The sequence below is a fragment of the Lygodium microphyllum genome, chromosome 7 (assembly GCF_053477565.2).
Source record: "Lygodium microphyllum isolate KBCC chromosome 7, Lygodium_microphyllum_v1.1.10, whole genome shotgun sequence".
Lineage (NCBI taxonomy): Eukaryota > Viridiplantae > Streptophyta > Polypodiopsida > Schizaeales > Lygodiaceae > Lygodium > Lygodium microphyllum.
Genome location: NC_141141.1, coordinates 107,059,716 through 107,079,377, shown reverse-complemented (window position 1 = coordinate 107,079,377; position 19,662 = coordinate 107,059,716). Strand labels below are relative to the sequence as shown.

General features: G+C 41.2%; 1 protein-coding gene across 7 annotated transcripts in view; it reads left to right on the top strand.

Annotated features, from left to right (window-relative positions):
• The first annotated feature begins 1,516 nt into the window (after positions 1–1,516).
• The window catches only part of LOC148033798 (uncharacterized), a 214,061-nt gene continuing 195,915 nt past the window's right edge, over positions 1,517–19,662 (top strand). For 6 of the 7 annotated variants that reach the window (XR_015691376.1, XR_015691377.1, XM_087681791.1 and 3 more), the window contains exons 1-5: positions 1,517–1,735; positions 9,151–9,324; positions 9,572–9,763; positions 9,870–10,206; positions 10,292–10,376. Coding sequence is in view for 5 of the 7 variants with exons in the window: in XM_087681791.1 (XP_087537917.1) it covers positions 1,628–1,735; positions 9,151–9,324; positions 9,572–9,763; positions 9,870–10,206; positions 10,292–10,376 (896 nt within the window). In the remaining 2 variants the exon portion in view is untranslated. Of the gene's footprint in view, positions 1,736–9,150; positions 9,325–9,508; positions 9,764–9,869; positions 10,207–10,291; positions 10,377–19,662 lie in introns of those variants that run through there. The other variant, XM_087681792.1, reaches the window with a different exon arrangement.

The following is a 19,662-nucleotide window of genomic DNA, read 5'->3' as shown; positions in this document are numbered from 1 at the left end:
TGTCAAAGTTCAAACAAATACAACTAATGAGCCAACAATACAGAATTGAATACATAATTGTAGTGACAATAGAGAACATTGACCTCACCATAGATGTTGCAAATGATGCAATATGTAAATTTGACCACATTGAGAGAACAAATGGCAAAATTATCTTTGAATCTAGGTTATGATCTAGTTTATTATTCAATAGCTCAGATTACAATGTAGCAAGCACCAACAAAGGGCATTGGACAACAAGTGATATCACAAACCCACATTCCCTGCATAATCACTAATTATTAATCGTAAGGAGTTACAATCACCCAAAAAGCACTTTTTCATATAAGGAGTGCATTGCCACTCGAATTGGTATACATAATGCTCTCTCCCGTAATTGAAAGAAGAAATTTGTGTATAATTGGGCTCCAACACCATGACTTGTACACAGATAGTGCAATTGAACATAAACTAATCGCAACATGATGGGTGACAAAAAGGCCTCCTAACACTACTTCTAATGAGAAAAAAAACAAATTTTTTCTTTCCATACCAAAGATTATCACTTGTATTGCAAACCTTATTAACATAGTGACATGCTTGTTTTTCCTCCTTTTTACAAATAAAGAACATCCTTTAGGCAAAGATGACTTGAGATAATTCATGTAGAGAACATAACACAATTGCAAATGGTATGAACCTTGCTAACCTTTAAAACCTTGGTTTGCTTATCCCAACTAATATATACCTATTTCATTTGGAAGACTCCTAAAAGAGATGCTTGACAAATTTAAACTCAAGTATGACGACATGCTTGAGAATCCATTATGAACAAGTGTTGCCTAAGTGCTACTAGACACCAAAACAAATGACATCTCCACATACACAATCGAGATCTTACATTAAGAATTCAACATCTCACTCGAGACCTTAAGTAAAAGTAATGAAAGGAGAAGCCAACACTGCACAAAAAGAGTACATGAAAGAAAACCAGTACACTCATGGCTGTGAAAAGCGTACGATGACCATTGAAAAGGTCATATACCCATCAAAGAGGTTTATGGTCAAGTCCATGATAGCTAGACCAATCCATTTAATGCTATCATATGCGTGCGTAACATGCAAGTGCTCAAATATGCATTGCAAAAAACCCCCAACACATTTAACCCAAAAAAAAGAGTCTCTAACAATAGCAGCATTTCTCATAGAAGTACATATGCAAGCAAATCAACAAAAAAACTAGACTTCTACTATCGGTAGAGTATCAACCTCAGCCACTTCAAATACTGCCACCATCTCGAGGGCAACCACATTGTCCACAATACCAGCTCCAAGCAAGACCCATGAGCCAATGCGAAAGTGGCAACATAAAGCAAGGACGCGAAGCACTTCATTCGAATGTTCAGCTTTGATATTCAAGCAAGAGAAAGTAAATACTAAACAACCCTTTTCCAAGGGATTCATAAAGAAGGACATACATTACTACTACCTAAACCTGATTGCACACGTCAACCTGGTTTTTTAAGCGTGTCTGAAAACGTTGGGGTGGTGGTAGAGCCAAGAAATACCATGCAAGAACAAGGCGCTTCCCTTTGAAGTACATTTGACTTCATCCAGCCAGACACGTTGCAGTCCCGGAGGAGCAGGCATGGCGGACATGCAGTACCAGCGCCTGAAGCCAGGCGCGTTGGTGACTGCAGCGGCAGTCGCCTACCTCACATCCCTGCGCGTGCCACAACTCGTTCTCTGCAAGCAGGTTTGCCGCAACTCTAGATTCTGCTGTTTGCAGTACAAGTAAACACATAGAAAGAAAGGACAAAAAGGAAGGAAGCTGGTTATTATGTTGAGAGATAGGGTTTCTCGGAAGAAGACAACACAAGCGCAGTAACAGAGCGGGGGCTGCAAATCCCCTACCAGGCGTTGGCTGCGGGTCGGATATGAGGCGCTTGAATCCCTTTACGTGGCCAGCTCCTGGTTACAGCACAACATTGCTAGAAGCAGGATCACTGCATAAGATTGTCGGGACAGGGCGAGAGCCAACCAGGTCGTTGTCAGCATTACAATGGGATTTGAACCTGTCCTGCGAGGGAAGCAATTCCAAGCTCCGACGGACCCTTGGGGGCTGCTGAGCGCGTTTTCTTAGTTCCCGTGTTATAAGACACTACAATCACCAAATCACTCAACTAAAACAAGAAGTGATCTTAACAAGCAATCCACACAAACAAGCTGCTGATACAAAAGAAGCTATTTCTATCAGAAGCTTTGAAGAGATCGAACTGCACTCGAGAGTTGAATGACTAGTGGCGTCCAGACACAATCCAACTATCACACAATCAAAGCTATCACTTCAAACCAACATAAGAGCGAGACTCAACAATGAGACTCCTTGGCACACAATCTGACATCAACAAATTAGGGTGGGTGCAAAAGCATACAACTTGGAGAGAGAGTAGAGTGAAGTTTAGTGGTGGAGTAGAAAGGGAAAGAGAGAGGAGAAGTACACAATAGGGCAGAAAGTCACACACTCCTAATATTTTTAGATGATCCTTTTTACAAGAGAGTTGCCCTTTTATAGAAGAGAAGATCAAGTTTCTCTCTCTCTCGAATAGAGATGACTCTAGGAAGATTTGAAGATTTCTCAGTGGAGAAATGCAGACAAGATTCTAGTAAAAAATAATTGGGTCTAGGGTCTAGGGTCCGGTTAAAAAAGGACTGAGAAATGGGACCAAGAGTCCAGCCTTGAGTCTGAAGTCTAGTCCAGAAATCTTGGTTGGGTTCAGTCCAGTGCAGTCTCTAGAAAATGTCTTCAGGATTTTCTAAAGTAAAAGTCACCCAAAGTGACTTAATCTATAAAAGTAAAGTAAAAATAACTTAACAAAAGCATGTTCCTATGCTGTATATATAAAGTGGCGCACAAATAAAAAAACTTGTTCTATGATGTATACATAAATGGTGTACACAACCCCTAAATGCATAGTCATGTGGGATGACCATTTTTAGGTCCCTTGTCCTTATTTCCTGTCCCCATTTCCCATTCCATACCTATTCCATGTGACTATGGATGGGCAATTCATGGCCATGCCCATTCCCATTCCCATTCCCAATCCCAATTACCGTTTCCCATTCTATGTGACTATGCCTGAATGAGTTCCCACAACCCTTAATCCAAAGACATGCGGCATCAAATTTGACCAAGTCATAAAGTTAGACCTGTTGAAGCAACTCTTATCACTAAATGCTTTCTTGCTTGATGTAGATTTGTGATGGTTATGTGAGAAGCAGGATAAGTGGGTGGCATAGGACAAACATGTGAGTGACTAGGTGCTACATGCGGTATAGAAGTCCTGACATGGTGCCTCAAGGTGTTTGCCCTTGAGGAGGCAATTAACTAGTATGGGATGTGTGTGTTGAAAAGGTGAAGCTTGGCCCAATAGGCATTGACATGTTGTAAAAGTGTGTTGCCACTTGTGAGATGGGAGGGATGCGAAGGGATTGACATGACATGGTGGGTCACCCTTAGGTCTCCTTCGGTGCTTGGTTTTGGAATGCAAATCCCACTGTTGTTGCATCTACCACCCTACAGTTGGATAGGAATGTGAACCACGGGACACGTGCATAATGGTGTCGTACCCCCCGGTGTGGTGAATTGTGAAATCTTTCCGGTTTTGGAATGCAAATCCCACTGTCGTTGCATCTGCCACCCTACAGTTGGATAGGAATGTGAACCATGGGACATGTGCATAATGGTGTCGTACCCCCCCGGTGTGGTGAATTGTGGAATCTTTCAGTTTTGTGAATGCAATGGAAGCAAGAGGATTTTGTGAAATGAGTGGGAGTTGAAATTATGAAGATTTGAGTTTGATTGAATGAACATGAAGCACCAACAGCAAATTCATTGGAATAAGCATGTGATGCAAAGGTATTACCTAACCTCTTTCTTTTATGGCTACCTCTTCTTGCATTTGCATACTGGTATGGATTTGGATCTTCACGATAAGTTTCACTCTCATTACTTGCGTCTCAAAAGGAGAAATGAAAAAATAATTTGTAAAAGTGGTATCACATGTACCTTGCACTGTGTTTGGTGAAATGGTTGACATTGGATAGTTCATGTTTCCCAAACAAATCTAAGAAGAAGAAATCAAAAGATAAGTCAAAGAGGAGGGTACAAGAGAGAAATTTGGATAAGAAGATTAAACAAAAGTTGAAAGATTTAGGTCTTTCTAACACCAAGAAGAAAGAAAAGTATTGTGAGATATGCCAAACAAATGGCCATGAGACCATGACTTGTTGGTATAATCCTAATGTTACGATGGCACAACATATGCTAGTGATGCAGTCTAGGCCAAGACTTGTTCAACTAGCTATAGTCAATCAAGTTATTACTGACTCAATGCCTTAGAGGCCCTTTAGGGGACCTAGAAGAATGCAGGCAAGACAGCCTTGGGGAATGTGTGTCCACAGAGCAAACTACCCAAACAGGAGCATGCCATTATTTGGAGGTCAAGGACACTTTGTCAGACCAAACTGTGAACTTTGGGCAAGGCATGGGACAGAGAGAGGAATGCTAATAGCAAAGATCTGGGTGTGTAGCCAGGAGTGGATGATTTGGAGGGTGAAAGGATATTTGGCTGGAATGAAGGGATTGAGGATGCACAAATAGAAGACTCCTATTTACAGAGGATTTGGGGGCTTTATTTGTCCTGCTGTCAAAAATAAGCCATTGGTTTTTGGTAATTTTGCATTAATTACTTTTTAGGGCTGTTTTAAGGAGTTTAAATTGGAGGTTAATGCACCATAATCATGTTTGATTAAAACCCCAATATTAGTGATTCAACAAGCTCCCTTTGTGAGAGGTTGAGCAACTAACAAGTAGTAATAAACAAGAGCAGCAGCCAGGTGGGGGAGGGTAGCAGTGCGGAGTAAGAAAGATGAAATAGGTGGAGCTAGAATTAGAAAACAAGCGGGGCTGGTGTGGTTGGTGGTGGTTGTGTAGGTGTAGGGTGGAGACCCCCAGGCAGTGATGCAATTGTAGGGAGACCCCAGATGGCATAGTTGTATGAGGCAATGCTGAGTTGGAGGTGGCTGAGGGGGATTGCTTCATTGCCCGAAGCCCAAATTTCCTCCTCTACATATTCCTTCTTCACAAAGTGCTTCTTAGTTGAAGCACTTAAGTAATGAGAGTGATCACCTTTTAGTTGGGCAAAGACACACCACTTTGGATATGACTAGCTTTATCTCAGCAAGCTAGGTGGCAAGTTTGTGTAACCTATTTGAATTGTATGAAGAACTAGATTCCCTCATGTTACTTCCTCCATTATGTAGGAACCAACTGCAAGTCACCACAGAGACCCAAGGGCTAGATCATTACCAATATGAACATAGGGAAGCTCTATAAGCAGAAGCATTTAAGTAGGTACATCTATATTGAAACCAGCTTTGGAAACTCAAAGGACAAAAAACCATATTTTAGCAAATACGTAATTTAGCATGAAAAATGCACACACAGGTGGACTAGAGTGCTCTTGCACCACATAACACTTGTTGGCTTGCTGCCCTGTTTGGTATTTCTTTAGATTACTCAATATTTCTCATGGACAATTGATCCCCGGTGCACAATGATCTTGTTGTCTTCAACGTTGACCTCCATACCAATGGTAGACTGTTCAAAAATGCATATGCATACTTCAGCTTACCAAAACCCAAAATGATAATGAGGATTTGAATTTTGTGAAGCATTTTTTTTTTCTGGAGAACAGAAACAATCTATCAAGAAGTCCCCTTATGACAATATATCCCAAGGCAAAATACAAAGTACAAAACTGCCTTGTTCTGCATAGTTTTCATACAATTCCACATCACCTCTCACAATCAAAGGGATTTCTCAAGATTAAATTGTGAAAACATTACTTTTTTAATGAAAAATTTGTCCAACAAGTGCTCAAGGCTTGAGATTTTAGAGGAGAAGAGAGGATCCCTACTTGTTGCATTGTAATTGTCTTTTTTGATGAAATGTAGATAAACAATAGTAATATATCTTGTTGTAAATGAAAGGAGAAGTTTGATTGTTTTTGTGACTTCATACACGTAGTCAACTCATGTTCCATTGTTGAAACTTGCAATTTCTGCAGCAAAGAAGAGAAGGGTTGTCTTCGAACTTGGGTTGCTTAAATGAGAGAAAGAGACTCCAAATAACGAATACCAACTTTCTAAATGAGTAATCAACTGCTCTATAATCAAAATTGAATTTGATTAAGGGCTAATTAATCAATGGTGATTAAGCATCGTACCTACTTTACAACTGAATGAGCTACTTGTTGAGCGAAACTTTCAAATGATCATTAATTTTAAGGTGCAAATTTTCAATTTAATGGAGGTTTCACATTGCACCTTTTTCCTTTTACCTTGTTATACCACATAGCCTACACATTTTTCCATTGTATGCCTCATGTGAAGTATTTCACTGTTGGTACAATGGTCAACATGCCAAGAGCTAGGGGTACTAGAATTAAAGTTCATCTTAAATAAAAAACTTGGTGGAGTTCAATGTAATTATTAAGTTTATTTTTCATTTTGGTGAGTCGTTGATATATCCCCCTCTTGAAACATTGCAAGTGGCCCTAATTGCATGCACTTAAGATCCACTACAACATGTGAAATGACCAATATATATTTTTCAATAACTAAGCCAACTACCGTTAATGTATAGTCAATGTACAATTGTGCATACATCTTTCCAAGTAATCGAGCATACTACTATTACTCCATATATTGTAAATGTATAACTATCCAGTTGTTTCCAAGTAACCAAGCATGCTACTGGTCCTCCATGTACTAGAAGTGTATAGTTATCCAATGTGGAGATATGCTAGGGTTGGCAAAAGAAAACATTGAGTGTACAATGATTGAAACACAGAGAACTCAAGCATGAATGTAAAAATGCAAAAACCCAGATAGAGAAAAAAGAGAACTTTGACCTAAATGAATGAATGCTATAAATAAAGAAAAGAGCATATAAGATCATAATCATTGGTTGGTTTATCAGATGGACTTAAAGTAGGCCTTTTTTAATGGTATCTTGGAGGAGGAGATTTATGTCACACAAGCTTTTGATTTTTTTGTGAAGGGGAAGGAAGACCATGTTTGTAGGTTGCAGAAGGCCCTCTATGGCCTGAAGCAAGCTTCTAGGGCTTGGTATCAGAGCATTGGCCAGTTTATCGGATGGACTTGAAGTCAACCCATTTAAATGGCATCTTGGAGAAGGAGATTTATGTCACACAAGCTTTTGGTTTTCTTGTGAAGGGGAAGGAAGACCATGTTTATAGGTTGCAAAAGGCCCTCTATGGCCTGAAGCAAGCTCCTAGGACTTGGTATCAGAGAAGATTGGTCGATTCTTCTTGGATAGTAGCTTCCATCACTCAGATCATGACTCCGACCTTTATTACTAGGTTGAGGTAGACTAGTGTGTCTTGGTTAACTTGTATGTTGATGACCTCATTATCAGAGGGAGCGATACGTAAGAGGTTGATTTCACTTGGATGATATTGGGCCAGAAGTTTCATATGACGGATCTTGGGATCCTACATGTTGGGGATAAAGGCGCTTGTGTCTAGCTACCTATGTATTACTACACTGATAGCACGTGCGCCCACACATTGCAGGCAGTAAGCTCCCATCACTGTCACTTCATTCTTTATTCTTTTAGTGACATTTGAATAAAGGGAAGGCCGGTCACACATTGTGATTGTTGGAGTCCCTACATCTTGAGTCTCTCTTTCTTGCTCTCTTGCTTCATCTGCCATAGCTCACACCTCTCTTGCTTCCACTTGCTCGTGCTTCCACTTGGGGAAATGAAGCCACCAACTTCACTATCAATTCTAGAGAAATGAAGTTGGCACGAGCACTTGCATCAAAGAAGGCTAAAGCATGTTGATCTCTTACTTTTTCCCATGCACAACATAGCTTTGAAGGAAGCAACTATATTTGGTTGTTGGTCATTTTTGTCTTTGTGTAATAGTCATGGATTTCTTTGGGTAGACTACAATAGTAGGTCTCTATTGTTTGCCCATTGTGACCTACGAAAAGAGCTAACTAACAACAAAGCTGCCCATAATTCGTTTGTTTACTCTTACAAAATTGGCACAATGATTTGAATCCAATTTGTGCCAAGCTGTTGTCACATTCACTTCAAGTGTTTGTAAGTTATCAACAAGAGAAAGCATGTTTAAAATGCACCCAAGTTGCTGGTGCCTTGCCTTCATGAAAAAGGTTGTCCACCAGTGAAGTGCATTCCCTTTTATGAAAGTGGTTGCCTTGTGTACTTTCGAATGCTTAGAAAACTTGCCCCCATAATAGGTTGCACCAAATTGTTGAATGAAGGTCAATGCCTTCAATCTATCTTGCACACCATTGAAGGTTTCAAATTAGACTGTTATCCCACCTTCTTCGTAATCTTTAACTTTTGGCCAAAGGTGTCAAATTATCGTACACTAATGGGTAGAAAAATGGTGGCCCGATGCATTGCTGTGTTTGCATTTAAGATAGTGTCAACAAAGGCTCCCAATTGACCAAACATTCCAGTTTGCATTCTTGGCTACATGCCAATATTACCGCCCTAAGGATTCCAAAGTGAACTTACCATCTGGATCAGGTGCTTCACAGTGCAGCGTCATCTTGGCTGGAGATGCACCATGTTATTCCTCGCTTCTTCACACCACTGGATTTCAGAGCACAATCATGATAAAATTTATGCCTTTCATTCAGAAAAATATCAGTGTAAAGGAGCTGATCAACCTTGAGAAGTACATACATTTATTTTATAGAGGAACTGTAAGGTTAGGTTCAAGATTTCAGAATTTTGCCACAGACGATCTTGACTCATACATTTGGCACTAATGCTTTTATGATAATGATTCAACTTAAGTCACTATTTCCATTATCATCCTTGAGCTATGAATAAGTGGTTGCACATGTTTGTATGCATGCATGTTTATGGAGTTCTTGAAGCCGAAATCCTTGTTTGTTGTATTGGCACCCTAAGTTTCATTCACTGGTTTATTCTTCCATTTTGTTTTGCATGTAAAATAGCTTCTGTCTTCATTTACTACTGCATAAGCAAAGTGCCAAATATCTTTTGTGCAGCTAAGCTAATTTAAATACTGGCTGATGCAGGGTTTAATTGAGGTTTTGGAGATTGATGAGAAAGAATCATCAACAGTTTCGAGTGTAGAGCTCAATTGGCCAGTACTCACATGTTCAGTTATTACAGCATCTAGTGTGTGGGAATCCAAAGATATGCTACCATTAAATTGTCATGAGCAGCTGAGGTGCTTGGATCTTCTCCTTGTAAGAAATGGATCTTCTCCTTCCCCACTTGGTTGGCCTTCTGAGTTGATAGATATCCAATATTATTGTCTGCATCTGCAAATTTTAAGAACTTTGTTTAGGTTGTTGAATGTTGAATTCATACCCCTCTTCAATAGTCCTGAAGTTATTATTTTGAGAACATGTCATATGCTGATGATAGCAGGTATCTACACAAATCAGATATGGCAGTGCAGGATTTTCACTTTTAAGAATATAATGCTTTCAGGTTACTGATGGTGAAGGAACAATGGGAGTGATACAATGGGATGAGAAAGAACTTGAACTTAAATCATGTATTTTTCCTTATGAAATTAAAGGAAACTTGGTCAAATCTATTGCAATGTTGAAGCAACCTGCAGTTTCATGGCCCATTAGGTTCTTCAACAATAGTGGAAAACAGAAGAATGGTAACTCCAAGGTAAAAACATGTCATATGCAGTCTACCTTCCTTTTGTAATTGTGTTCAGGTGCATGATTAAAACAGAAAGTTGATGAGCTTTTTGGATATAATGTTATCTGTGCAGTTTTATGGGTCCACCTATGTAGCCATTTCATCATATCGAGAAGTGATTCAGGTCGTATCAGCATCATGGAAGATACCTGATGACACACAGAAGTTATGCTCATCATTGTCTCCCAATCAGATGTCATGTATCATGCAGGAGCTTCAAATATACTACTTTCAGATGTTGGAAATAGAAAGTGACAGACTTGGAGGACTTGTCCCACCACCTCAGGCCCTTGATGTGTTGGGCCTCAGTTTTTTTGGGGGCTCACAAACACTCAGTGATGATGCTTTCTCCATGGAAGCAAAAGACTGTAAGGGAAGGCCTCTCCTTGCACTTTTAACAGCCCATAAAGGTATGGATAAATCACAACAATATTACGTAACTCTTTGTGATGTCAGGTGTTTGGATAAACTTAAAATCTTTTTGTGTGCTTTCAGGTTTTACCCAGAACATGATTTCTTTAGAATGTGTGGTTGTAGACTTCTCTACCAAAATGATTTCTGCAGGTCCATGGAAAGTAAGGTGAAGGATATTACCTTTTCTAAATGTAGAAAATTTATGCTATCTAAGTACAAGCCAGTTATCTAGATCTTTGTTTTTATTGAGCAAAAAAAAGTCTATTAAAGCCACCTAAGCTGAGACATCCAAAGTGAGAATATGCCAAGACAGCCCAGATACAGAAGGAAAAGCAAGAGACTTAGGACAAATATCCCAGGATGACCTTTCTCAAGGGAGAGTCCAGTACACTGGGTTCAATAAGATCCATTCCAGGGAAGTATACTGCAAAGACATGTGAGGAAATAAGTGGAAAAATTAGCCTGAACATCCAATATTTATTGACAGTATCTACTTTTTCAGTCTATTAGTTAAGCAAAGACTCACTGTACAGGAATTTTTCAGTATCTACAAACTATGTTCCTTATGATTTAATTATGGTGATTTGGTTACTGAGGATGATTTTGACGTGGTGTGCAATGTAAGAAATGCTAAATTAAGTAAAAATAATTACAAAATCGTCGGTCAAATTTATTTGGCTCTAGAACCGCCTCAAAAAGGAAAAATAAAGTTATTACTTGTATTTGAGTTTTAGAAGGACGAAAGTCCAATAAAAAAGGGGCCATGGGGGACAGCCACACTTTATCCCAATCATTACTATTTAATGTAATCATGATCTGCTTCCAACCTGCCACAACTGTTGTCTAGTGTGCCACATCATTGTTCATGATTGGTCCACCAGACAATCACACTACTGGTTTGCATCCAGAGACACACACACACACAAACACACACACGAATTGACTCCCTAGTTACTTGGAAAAATTTCAGAAAACCTTACTTAGAATGCGGAATTTGGCATGTTTGACCCCAAAAATGAGCTCAGGAGGCCCAAAAACCTAATAACTGACTAGAAACATGACCCATTTTGGGTTTTGAGGCCTGCTTTAACAGATCAACTTTTCAAGGTGTTGGGTGATTTGTGTCTTGGAAAGTTGGTTGCCGACGAGCATCAAGACTTGAATGGGTCCTCACAATCTAGGATGGGTATCTAAATCAACAGTCAAGTATCTAAGCCATACGCATTCAACTGTGGTTGTGAAAGCTGCCTTGTATTCAGCTTCACATGGGGATGTGACAACCGTGGATTCTTTCTTGCTAAGCCAAGAGATGCAAGACGAGCCAAGAAAAAAACAATTACCACTAGTGGAGTGACGAGAATCAAAATCACCAGCCCAATCTAAATCACTGTAAGCATGTCGTTGTAGTGGTTCCCCCTTGGCATAAAGCAATCCAAGAGTCCTAGTACCCTGCAAGTAACGAAAAATACGCTTCACAGCTTGCCAATGTGACATGCGTGGGCAGTGCATATATCTGCTCAAGGCTGAAACTGCAAACTAAATGTCTGGCCTTGTGTTGCATAAGTACATGAGACATCCAATTGTTGGAGCATACGTGTGGATATCAAACAAATCACTATCATCATGCAAGGACATCTAGACTGTGACAATCCAAAGCCTCTAGCATCATGAATGAAACGAATGCCCAAATAGTGGTGCAAAGGCCCTAAGTTTGACATCTCAAAAGTTTGTTGCAAGCTTTATTGGAATGCTGAAATCTGATCAGCATGTGTCCGTGTGAGCAGAAGACCATCAACATAAAGACATATGACGAGCAAGGATTCCCCTTTTTTACATACATAAAGTGTAGACTCTGATGAGCTGTTAATGAACCCTTGGCTGAGTAAAAAGGCAACAATTTTTGCATACCAAGCTCGGGGAGCTTGCTTCAAAGCATACAAAGCCTTTTTTGGCTAGCATACCAAGTGTTCAAATCCCTCAACTGTAAAAGCAATGGGCTGTTGTACATTCACTTCTTCTTGAAGTTCCCCATGTAAAAATGCAGTCTTAATATCAAGTTGGTGCACAGTCCAACTACTATGGGCAGCCAAAGCAACCATAGTCCGAATGTTAGTCATGCGGGGTGTAGGAGCAAATGTCTCCTCATAGTCAATGCCTTTCTTTTGTGCGTAGCCTTTGTAAAGATGGTGATAGGATCGAAATGCAGCTGAGAGTGCAGTAGACAGTGTGAGAGTGAGAGAAACAGAGTGAAGCACAACACCCAATCCAATAGACTGAAAGAGTGTAACATGAAAGTACAAAGTACAACCCTTAAACCTTAGGGTTGTAAGGGGTGTTCACACCTGACACACGGTAAGTGCCCATAAGTGTGTAACATAAGCACATAAGCACATACGAAAATAAGACTATAAGTCTGGGGGAAAAAACCTCTCCTACCGAGAGTAAAAAGTGCCCCAGTGTCCTACTGATCACCGACACTCCCATATGAGCATAGGCATAAGTGAGGCGTGAGTCAAATACCTAACAAACCCCCCTGGAGTGAAGAGTGATCAAGAGTACAAGGATCATCCGCCACCAAAGGATATCAAATTTAAAGCATCGCGAAATGCTTCAAATTTATCACGAGGAAGAGCTTTGGTAAACATGTCTGCCACATTACTGGTAGTAGGACAATAGACAAGGCTGATATCACCTGCATGTAGCCTTTCTCTGACAAAGTGATAATAGATCTCAATGTGTTTCGTGCGGGCATGAAACACTGGGTTCCGTGCCACTGCAATGGCACTTTGACTGTCAGTGAACAAAGGAGTAGGCTCCGTAACAGATACATCTAGATCAGCTAGCAAACGTCTAAGTCATACGCATTCAACAGTGGTAGTGAAAGCTGCCTTGTATTCAGCTTCACATGACGATATGGCAACAGTGGATTGTTTCTTGCTAAGCCAAGAAATGCAAGAAGAACTAAGAAAGAAACAATTGCCACTAGTGGAGTGACGTGTATCATAATCACCAGCCCAATCAGAATCACTGTAAGCATGTAACTGCAGTGGTCCCCCCTTGGCATGTAACTGCATGTAACTGCAGTGGTCCCCCCTTGGCATAAAGCAATCAGAATCACTGTAAGCATGTAACTGTAGTGGTCCCCCCTTGGCATAAAGCAACCCAAGAGATTGAGTACCCTGCAAGTAACGAAAAACATGCTTGACAGCTTGCCAATGTGACATACGTGGCTGATGCATATACCTGCTCAAAGCTGAAACTGCAAACTGTATGTCCGGCCTAGTGTTGCATAGGTAGATAAGACATCCAACTGCAGGAGCATATGTATGTATATCAAACAAATCACTGTCATCATGTAATGACAGTTTCAGTCCAGGTTCCATGGGGTTACAAACTGGCTTGCAATCCTGTAAGCCAAACTTCTCAAGAAGCTGCCCAATATACCTTGACTGTGATAGCCCAATACCTCGAGCATCATGTATGAACTGGATGCCCAAGTAGTAATGCAAAACTCCCAAGTCAGACATGTCAAAAGTTTGCTGCAAATTTTGTTTGAATGCTGAAATCTGATCAACATGTGTTCCAGTGAGCAAAAGGTCATCAACATAAAGACATATAATCAGCATAGATCCCCCTTCTTTACATACGTAAAGGGTAGACTCAGATGAGCTGTTTAGAAACCCCTGACCAAGCAAGAAAGCATCTATTTTTGCATACCAAGCTCTAGGAGCTTGTTTCAAACCATATAGTGCCTTTTTGAGCTTGCATACCAAATGTTCTGAGCCTTCAACTGCAAAACCAATGGGCTGCTGTACATAAAATTCCTCCTGAAGTTCCCCATGTAAAAATGCAGTCTTGATATCTAGCTGCTGCACTGTCCAACCATAATGTGCAGCCAAAGCAATCATAGACTTGATGGTCGTCATACAGGAAGTAGGAGCAAATGTCTCCTCATAGTCAATGCCCTTTTTCTGTTCATAGCCTTTAGCTACAAGCCGTGCCTTGTATTTATCAATGGATCCATCTGCTTTCCTTTTCAGTTTGTAGACCCATTTCATTCCAATGGCTTTCTTTCCAAATGGCAAAGACACCAAATCCCAAGTTTGATTCTTAGTGATAGAATCTAATTCAGCTTGCATTGCTGCCATCCAATGCACACTCTGTTGTGCATCCTCAAAACATTCAGGCTCTTCATTATCAAAAGTACTTGCTGCCATAACAAACTCCATGGTATGTGCTGAATCATGCAAACGAGTTTGCCTTCTAGTACGAACAGCCATGGGTGCATCCAAAGGACTATCTTGCATAGTCTGCAAATACCATCTAGGTAACTGTCTAGCTTCCTGACTGTGTGCAAGCTCTTGCTGAATTTCAGCTTCAGCATTATGCTGAATATTCCGATCAACCAATGGCTGAATTTCTGCACTTTTCATAGGAGCAGCTGGCTGAACATTAGGTTCATTTTCTGAAGCTCTAGCTGAATCACCAAAAGTAATGGGCAGCAGCCCTTCAAAAACATCACGGGCAGCCTGATATGTGTCCAAACCAGCCAAGGATAATTCTGATTTTTCATCAAAAACAACATCCGTGCTGACAAAAACCTTCTTTGTAACGGGATCATAGAGTCTGTAGCCTTTGCTCTCATTGCTATATCCCATAAAAATGCACTTAACAGCCTTGTTGTCCAACTTTTTTCTAAGTACCTGTGGAATATGGGCATAGGCAAGACACCCAAAGGTACGGAAGTGGCCAACAGAAGGTTTACGACTGTTCCAAGCCTCAAAAGGTGTGATGGTCTTCAAGGCTTTGGTGGGGCATCTGTTGAAAATATGGCAAGCACACATATTCCCCCCCTCGATCCGAATGGAGAGTCTTAATTTTGCATCCAGATTGATTTTCAACAAGTGCACTGAAAGCCAAAAATGCATCATACACTTCTGACTTCTTTTTCAAACAGTAGGCCCAGCAAAAACGTGTAAAGTCATCAATGAATGTCACAAAATAATAACAACCGCCCAATGACATTGTTTGCATAGGCCCACAAACATCTGAATGCACCACTTGCAATCTGGTTGTTGCTCTGAAAGCAACATCACGGGGAAATGAGAAATGATGCATTTTTCCCAAAATGCATCCCTCGCATAAGTGCTCAGGAGGTCTCTCCAAGAGAGATAAGCCATCTGGCATCTGAGTACGCTGCAAAAGCATCAAGCTGCGAAAGTTTACATGCCCCAAACGAGCATGCCATAACTCCGTCTGTATCATAGCAGGAGTAAGAGTGGATGTCAAGTATGCCGACTGATCTACTGAAAGAGCATCTAGCTCATATAAACCATGACACAAAGATCCTGTCAAGACCAGAGTCATGCGTTCTTTATCTCTAACCATGCAACGGTCATCATCAAATGTGACTTGCAAACCCCAATGTGCCAAAGAAGAAATAGAAAGCAAATTCTTCTTGATTCCAAGCACAAACAAAGCATCCTGCAGGCGGAGAATAGAGCCATCAATGGCTGTGAGCTGAATCTCCCCAATACCACGAACAGGGTATGATGCATTATTGGCATACTGTACAGATTTCCCAACGGGAGGTGCACTAACTGAAGCAAACAGATCTCTGCGAGATGTAATATGTCTAGAAGCACCACTGTCAAAGAACCAAGTGTTAGCATCCTCTGTAGAGCTAAGTGATCTATTGGTCCAAGAGATGTCATAACTGCAAGTGTAAAAACAATAGTCCCTGTCCACAACAAAGAACGCAGATTCACTAGAGTGGAAGGAGTAGTAGAAACATACATTCCTGACTCCTTCTTCTTCTCTTTGGCAATGCGCTTCCTGCACTCAGTGATATAGTGGCCTGGCTTCTTACAATAATGACATTTCTCTTTTTTAGCTTGCGTCCCCCCTTGTGTCTGATTCTGCGATGTGCCCGAAGTGCCAGAACTCTGTGGAGCATTTTTCACCTTGCTGTTTTTGCCTTTCTGTCTTGCCACAAAATCCTGCTCAGAGACTATAGCATCCACACCACTATTTTTCCTTGTTTGCTTCTTCTCTAGAAGCAAACTAACCAGCTGAATAAAAGTGAGTGGGTGCTCGGCAATCCTCATGGTGAGGTTCAATGCAGTATGAAAATACAAGTATGAAGCAGGTAAGGAATTCAAGGTGGTGGATATCAACTGTGCATCCGAAAAGTACTCATCTACATTCATGAGCTGCTCCCTCAAGTCTTGAATCCTATTCAAGTGATCCTGCATAGAATCACCCTCATTCATCTTCAAAGTTTCTAACTCTTTCTTCAAGAAAGAGATCCGAGTCTCATTCTTTCCTGCAAACATATGCTCCAAAGTCAGCCATGCATCTCGGGAAGAAGATGCTGAATGAATGTGAGGGATGATGGACCGTTGAACTGCCAAAGCAATCAGCGACAAGGCCTGTGCATCACGTGTATCCCAAGCTTTTTGAGCTGTAGTTCTTGGAGGAAGTGGCTGAGGTGGAGCAGGCTGAGGTCCCCGTTGTCCATGTGCCCCTTGAGGAGGAGTAACGGGAGCTACAACTCCCGGTCGAGTTTCCTCTCCACTGACATAATCCCATAAATTCTTGGCCACTAATACATTCTTCATCATGAATGACCATAGCGAATAATTGTTTTTGTCCAATCTGTCTTCCTTGGATACATACGTAAATACATCACCTCCCTGATTTGCCATGATGACAAATTTCCAAAGACAAATGAGCAATGTCAAAGCAGTAAGGACTGGAAATCTGCAAATTTCCAGAAATTGCAGCAAGCACACTTCTGCAATTAATGTGCAAGGGCATACTCTGTCAAAAACTGTCTTTAATGCACGCTTCCCAAGGTGCAAACAGTACTCAGCAACATTGTAATATCAAAATCCCCAAAATTTTTGCCTCAAATGTGTTCAAAACAGTCTTTTTGTGACTGTAACCGCAGTTCATATGCAATTGTCCTCAAAATACATAAAAGCTCCAAAATTTCTGATGAATGTGCCCAAAAATTTGCATCTAATTTGTCCCACACTTGTATCCTGTATGCTGTGCTTGCTGCATATGAACCTTCTCTGCCAGAAATTTATTATGGAATAAAGGGATAATTAAAAAAAAAAACCTGACGTGGTCAGGGCGGACGCTGGTCAGGTCGCTGGTGACAGACGGAGCAGTCGGCTGACGTGGACTGGGCAGACGCGGGTCACTGACGGGGTAGTCGGACGGGCGTTTCACGTGGACAAGGCGGACAGTCAAATCACACGCAGACGACGTGGCGTTGCAACGTCAATGATGCGACCATGCGTGAGGGACCAGACCACCAGGGACTTGTCGCGAGAGTCGGATACTATCATGTCGGAGTCGATGATGGGGCAGGCGATGGAGGTGACCTAGTCGCTGTGGCCCTTGAGGGTGGCTTTGAGCTGACGAACAGGGCGGTGGAGCTGTCGAGCAGGACAGGTGGACGTGACGAACAGGAGCTGTCGAGCAGGATGGGTGGACCTGACGAACAGGAGTAGGCAGACGAGCTGCAGGTCGAGCCTGACGAGGATGAGGCGCCGCTGGGACAGGTGGCGTACGTAGGTACAGATGGTGTCTTCAGCTACTGGCGAGAGCTGCAGAACTGACGGGGGCCGTAGACAGTGGGGGCTACAGTCTGTAGACTTCAGACTGCTCTGATACCAAATGTAAAGATGGTGATAGGATTGAAATGCAGTTGAGAGTGTAGTAGACAGTGTGAGAGTGAGAGAAACAGAGTGAAGCACGACACCCAATCCAATAGACTGAAAGAGTGTAACATGAAAGTACAAAGTACAACCCTTAAACCTTAGGGTTGTAAGGGGTGTTCACACCCGACACACGGTAAGTGCCCATAAGTGTGTAACATAAGCACATAAGCACATACGAAAATAAGACTAAAAGTCTGGGGGAAAAAACCTCTCCTACCGGGAGTAAAAAGTGCCCCAGTGTCCTACTGATCACCGACACTCCCATATGAGCATAGACGTAAGTGAGGCGTAAGTCAAATACCCAATAACCTTTGGCCACAAGCTTGGCCTTATATCTGTCATGGATCCATCTGCATTCCTTTTCAGCTTATAGATCCACTTTGTACCAATGGCTTTCTTCCCAACAAGCAAGGTCACTAAATCCCATGTTTGATTCTTTATGATAGAATCAAACTCAGCTTGCATTGCTGCCATCCAATGCACACTTTGTTGTGTATCCTCAAAACATTCAGGATCCTCATCATCAAGTTTATGTGCTGCTATAACAAACTCCATTATATTAGCACCATCATGTAGATGAGCTTGTCTTCTAGTATGACCAGCAATAGGAGCATCCAAATGACTATCTTTCATAGTTTGCAAGTACCATCTAGGCATTTGCCTAGCTTCTTGATTGTGTATAAGCTCTGGCTGAACTTCAAATTCAGCATCTTGCTGAATATTCAGATCAGCCATAGGCTGATTTTCTGCATCACTCAATGGAGCACACATAAGTGCTTCCATCCAAAAGCCATGTGGCAAACTCTTAGCTTTTAGTATACATCTGGCCATCTCCATGAGTGACCGATTTTTCCTTCCTGCAACTCCATTCTGCTATGAAGTATATGCAATAGTGTACTGGTGGGCAATGCCTTTCTACTTCAGAAAATGATTTGGCATGGAAGACATGTATTTCCCCCCTCGGTTTGAACGTAGAGTTTTAATTCTACAGCTAGATTGATTTTCAGGAACTGCTACAAAAGCCAAAAATGCATCATACACCTCTGACTCTTTCACCAAAGAGTAGACCCAACAAAAAGGAGTAAATTCATAAATGAAAGTGACAAAATAATAATAGCCACCCGATGACTTTACCTATATAGGGTCACATATATTCGAATGCACAATCTGTAATTTGGCAATTGCTCTAAAAGCAACATCACGAGGAAACGAAAAATGATGCATTTTTTCCAAAAATGCATCCCTCACATATATGCTCAGGAGGTCTCTCCGAGAGAGGTAAGCCATCAAGCATCTGTGTACGCTGCATAAGCATCAAGCTACCATAGTTAAGGTATCCCATGCGAGCATGTCATAACTTTGCTCGTGACATAGCGGGAGTAAGAGTAGATGCTAGATAGACAGACTGATCAACTGAATAAGCATCTAACTCATAGTCCATGATATAAAGTGCGAGTTAAAACCAAAGTCACGAGTTCTTTATCTCTGACCATACATCTGTCATCATCAAATGTGACTTGCAAACCATACTTTGCAAAGAAGAAATAGACAACAAAATCTTCTTTATGTCTCGTACAAATAATGCATTCTGCAAACGGAGAATAGAGCCATCAATGGCTGTCAAAACAATCTCCCCAATACCTCTAACAAGGTCCGATGCATTGTTGGCACATTGTATAGACTTGCCAACAGGAGTTGCAATAATGGGGGAAAACAAAT